The 5,044-nt window shown below is 41.8% G+C and overlaps 1 protein-coding gene across 1 annotated transcript; it reads left to right on the top strand.

Annotated features, from left to right (window-relative positions):
- Positions 1 to 248: 248 nt before the first annotated feature.
- LOC107808059 (serine acetyltransferase 1, chloroplastic) lies at positions 249 to 1,603 on the top strand. The gene has a single exon (XM_016632542.2). The coding sequence runs from the start codon at positions 312 to 314 to the stop codon at positions 1,386 to 1,388; it is 1,077 nt and encodes a 358-aa protein (XP_016488028.1). The 5' UTR covers positions 249 to 311; the 3' UTR covers positions 1,389 to 1,603.
- The last annotated feature ends 3,441 nt before the right edge of the window (positions 1,604 to 5,044 follow it).

Genomic DNA, 5,044 nt, shown 5'->3' on the forward strand with positions numbered 1-5,044 from the left:
TAAAATGACGCTCGGTCAAAAAGTATATGTTTTAAGTGATATTATTCAAAAATTCAAAATAATGATGTAATTTCCTCTAAATTAAGAGAATAACAGAATATCATCAAAAGTTTATAGTTTAGTGGAACCAATTTCCCTTTTTATTTTCTTGATTCTTCAATATAATGGAAAAATTAAAAGACAAAAAGGGAATATAGAGGAATAGTTCACTCAATTTAATCACATTCGACCATAAGCGTAGGCATATCCACTAATTTCGCTCTTATATATTTGTCCTTCCTCTTCGCCACATATTCTCATCCTTCATTTCTATGTCCACCAATTTTATCGGATCACAACTATTCCTTTTAAAACCTCTTTCCTCTCACAACAATCTCTCAACTTTCGCCATGGCCGCTTGTATTCACTCTTCAAGAACCAAAACTCCTCCTACAAATCCCCTTTCTTGCAATCCAAACAAGCCCCAAATCGACAATCATGTCTATAACTACGTTAAATACTGTCGACCCAATTTCCCTGACCTTGTTTCCTGCGCACCCATTCCTGAAAAAAACTCCAAAATCGGTCGCGACGAAGAGGAAGACGATTTATGGCTAAAAATGAAAGACGAGGCTAGATCAGACATTGATCAAGAACCCATTTTGTCTAATTACTACATAACTTCAATCTTGGCTCATGATTCTATGGAAAGGGCTTTGGCTAATCATCTTTCAATGAAATTGAGTAATTCAAGTCTTCCTAGCAGTACTTTATATGATCTTTTCCTGGGGGTGCTCACAGAGGATTGCTCACAAGATATAGTTAAAGCTGTTGTAGCTGATTTAAGGGCTGTTAAAGAAAGGGACCCAGCTTGTATTAGTTACGCACACTGTTTCTTGAATTTTAAAGGTTTTTTAGCATGTCAAGCTCATAGGATTGCTCATAAATTATGGTCAAATGGTAGGCAAATTTTGGCACTGTTGATACAAAACAGGGTATCTGAAGTTTTTGCTGTTGACATACATCCTGGAGCTAAAATTGGTAAAGGGATTTTACTTGATCATGCTACTGGAGTTGTGGTTGGTGAAACTGCTGTGATTGGAAATAATGTGTCAATTTTGCATAACGTGACATTAGGTGGCACTGGAAAAATATGTGGGGATAGACATCCGAAAATTGGTGATGGGGTATTAATTGGTGCTGGAACTTGTGTTCTTGGAAATGTTAAAATTGAAGATGGAGCTAAAATTGGGGCAGGGTCGGTTGTGCTGAAGCAAGTTCCGGCGAGGACTACCGCCGTTGGGAATCCGGCAAGGTTGCTCGGAGGGAAGGAAAATCCAAAGAAACTTGATAAGATTCCTAGTTTGACCATGGACCATACATATGAGTGGTCTGATTATGTAATTTAGAGGAATAATAAAGTTTTATTTTTGTTTACTATTGTTTTAGTTTTTTTTTATTAGATTAATGAAATGCTCCTCGAGGAATTTTAGTTTCAGGGAGAATATTTCCTTGAGTGGAGATGTTGTACAAGCCATTTACTCCTAGGTAAGTGGTTTTATATTAAGAGATTACTGTTCTAGATTTCTTGCTATAGTAAACGGTTCAAATGCAGTCTGACAAAGATTGAGCTACTTACAATTCATAGTTGGATGAAAGGGCAAGTCTCGGTGCACTAAGCTCTTGTCGTGTGCGGGATTTGGGAAAAGGTCAGATCACAAGAGTCTGTTATATGCCGTCTTACCTTACATTTCTATAAAAGTCTGTTTCTATCGCTCGAATTTGTGACCTCCTGATCGCATGACACCAACTTTACCAGTTGAATAAGAATATATGTATATCACCATTTTGGCATGGAAATTAATAGGTATGTGCCTCATAGGATTTGCTTCAAATCAAAGGTGGATCTCGGTGGATTTGGTAAGTTCAATCGAACCCATTGTTTTTGGTTCGAACTTGTACATGTGCAAAAATAAAATTTTAATATAACCCCATAATACGATCATATCTTAAATCTACTAAACTCTAAATTATGAATTTGCCTCTATCTAAAGGTAGGATTGTTGCTTATCATCAAACTTCCCTCTTTGTTCTTGCCCTTTCCAGCGGTGTCACGTGGCACCGATTGGTAAAACAATCACTAAAATATTTTAAATAATAAATTATAAACGATATAACAAGTAAATACCATTACAGTGACACCACACCGCTTGAACAGGTGAGGTGCTCCAACGGTCTAACCTAGTAGTTTGACTCTTTTTAAGTGTGAAGCTGCTTAAACAAAATTTTGCATACGTCACTAGTAGTAATACTTGCAAATAGATGTATATATATCTTTTTTGGGCAAAAAAGTATTGAGTTTTTTGCTAAACTAATTAAATAAGAAGACTTTAGGTAAATCTTAGCCAATGATAATTCATTCTAGATCTAAGATAGAAGATGAGAGTAAGCAAGCATAGCACACATAAGATTTAACTATAATAGTGATTAAATTACATTATATGGGAAGAAAATAACGATTTCCATAATGTTTAACAATCAGTAAGGAATACACGGATGGAAATGTCACCTATCTTTAATAAGGTTGAATCTCATATATTGGGTGTGATAAGACTAACGATCGCGTTTGAGATCTGAGCTTCTTTGCTTCTTTCTCCTTCATGAGAGAGAAAGATGATCCTTCCTCCCTTCTTTAGAGAATGTCTCTGTATTTTTGTTTTTTTCCGGCCCTTTCTTCTTCTTCTCACTTAGTTAATATACTAGATCTCCTCTCTTAGCCAACGGTTATTGACCATTGTATTTGAGTCGTTTGTCTATATTACGAGTTGACCCCTTGAAATGTCATGATATCCAATTCGTCTCAGATATCCCAAATACACGACCTCAGTTGTGGCAGAGGTGTGTCTCGTTACAGCATGGTACGGACACGACAGCTCCAAGTAACCTTCCTTCGCCTATTCCCATGCTGATTCTTGTTTGGTTAGATTTTGGCCCATACAGTTAGTCCCTACGCCCGTTGGGGTCGCCTCTTGGCAAGCTTGATGGGCGGACTCTATTGTTTCAAAAATTGGGAGAAATTTGAATGCTTTATACGAGGGGCGAGCATCTCATGGCGAGGTAGCAACATGACGTTTCGAGAATTACGTCGGACTATTACATCAGTTTAGTATTAGACCATCACGTCAGTTCAGGATATCATAAACACTTCTTATGCGTCATTATGGCGCACATTTTCTATGCATTATGTCATTTTCCGTGCCCTTTCCGTTTTCTAAATGGTGGCGTTTAGGTCTCCCGCTCAGGGCATTCATATTCCTATAAATAGGGGAAAATCTTCCATTTGAATGTTACACTTCTCAATCGCTCAAGAGACTCTTACAACCCTTCTTCTTCTTCTTCTTCTTCTTCTTCTTCTTCTTCTTCTTCTTCTTCTTCTTCTTCTTCTTCTTCTTCTTCTTCTTCAGTTTCTCATATTTCTGCTTCTGTGAGGATTTGCTGGGACTGCCACCTTTTTTCCCTCGTCACTCTCGTTTCTTTTAATCAATAGAAAAATGGCTAGTGCTTCTTCCAACTCTGACAGAGCTGTTGATGCTCTGGTGCCGGAAAATGATGCACTCCTAATTGAAGAGGGGGTGGAGACGGTGGAGGATGTGGGTTTTCCGAAGGTAAATGAGGTGGTCCCCCGCCTGGGGAAGACGAGGACTGGCTTTAATAGTACCGCTAGAGACGAGCCATAGCCCGTTCCTTCCACGATGGATGCTGCGGCGCTCACGGCGTTCAAAGTCGGATGGGGGATCCCGGAGCACATCGAAATGGTGCCGGCGGATTAGGACATAGTGCATTTACACCGCCCGGGCTACTGCGTATGTTATGCGTATCCCTTTTTCATCGGGTACACGTTTCCCCTTCCTTCCTTGGTGGTGGATTTCTGCCGCTTCTATGAGGTGTGCCCGACTCAACTTTCTCCGTACGCGTACAAGCTTTTCCTTATGCTCATCAACTATGCGGAGCTGGCCGGTCGAGGAATTTCTCTAGGACACATGCTTCACCTCTTCGCCCCCCATTTTCTTCGGGGTACGATGATTCGCATGCGTCACCGATGAACCAAGAGTTTGGTGGTCAAAATGGACAACAAGGCAAATCGCCACTTTTGGGAGAGCTTCTTCTACATCCGAATAGAGCACATTGTGCTGAACCCGGTGGGGTTTCCTGAGACGTGGAATTTCGCCCGTAAGTCTTTTCTTTTTACTTTATGCATTTTCTCTTAAGATGGTCGTCGGTCGTCTCCCTTTAATGACCTCGTTGAGGGTTTATTTATGTTCTTGCAGCTGAGAGAGTACCTCCTCCGCTAGTTGCTGATATTCGTGAGTGGGTGAGCGCGATTCTTCCCCATACGGTGGGGATTCGAGAATGGGCACCTTTCCATGAGAAGTTCGGGCGCAAGCCTCTTGTTGGTGAGTTGGCTCGTTGTGGCCCGTTACTTTGTTCTTTGATCCGTATTTTCTTTTACCTTACCCTTGCTTGATTGAATCTCTTCTTATTGGTAGGTCGGAGAGGATTGAGAAGGACGAGGGCTCTTGCGCTCGCTTTTTGCTAGTCGGCCTCCTCTGCCGGACCCGTTCAAAGGGCATCTGTGGGTGAGAGCACTCAACGCGTAGTTGCACGGCAGACCACGTCGGTGACCGGGCATGTTCGTTAGGAGGTTGCTCCCCATTCAGATACTCTGGTTCTCGCCGTCTGTTCAATGGGCGAGCCTTCTCGTAACAGTGGCGAAGAGGTACCGTCAAAGAGGCGGAGTTGTCAGAGGGAGCGTTTTTAGTTGAGATGTCCTCTAGGGTTGACCCTACTTTGGTGGTATTTCAAGCTGGTGGTAACATCGACCGGGGTGCAGAGGTAACGCCTACTTCGGTTGCTGAAAAAGATCACCATGGCGGGGAGGAGGGGAGGGAGGCAAAGTTCGGGGGCTGCCGTGGTTGTTCCGAGTGATCCATCGTCATCTCGGCAGAACCGTGTCCCTTATTCGGCTAATGAGAAGGGGAAAGGCGTGGTTGTGGATGATTATGAA

Source organism: Nicotiana tabacum, chromosome 10 (assembly GCF_000715075.1).
Source record: "Nicotiana tabacum cultivar K326 chromosome 10, ASM71507v2, whole genome shotgun sequence".
In the NCBI taxonomy this organism is placed as follows: Eukaryota; Viridiplantae; Streptophyta; class Magnoliopsida; order Solanales; family Solanaceae; genus Nicotiana; species Nicotiana tabacum.

Bases quoted from the DNA above. Each gene is read 5' to 3' on its own strand.
- LOC107808059 (XM_016632542.2), top strand. From the start codon at position 312: ATGTCCACCAATTTTATCGGATCACAACTATTCCTTTTAAAACCTCTT.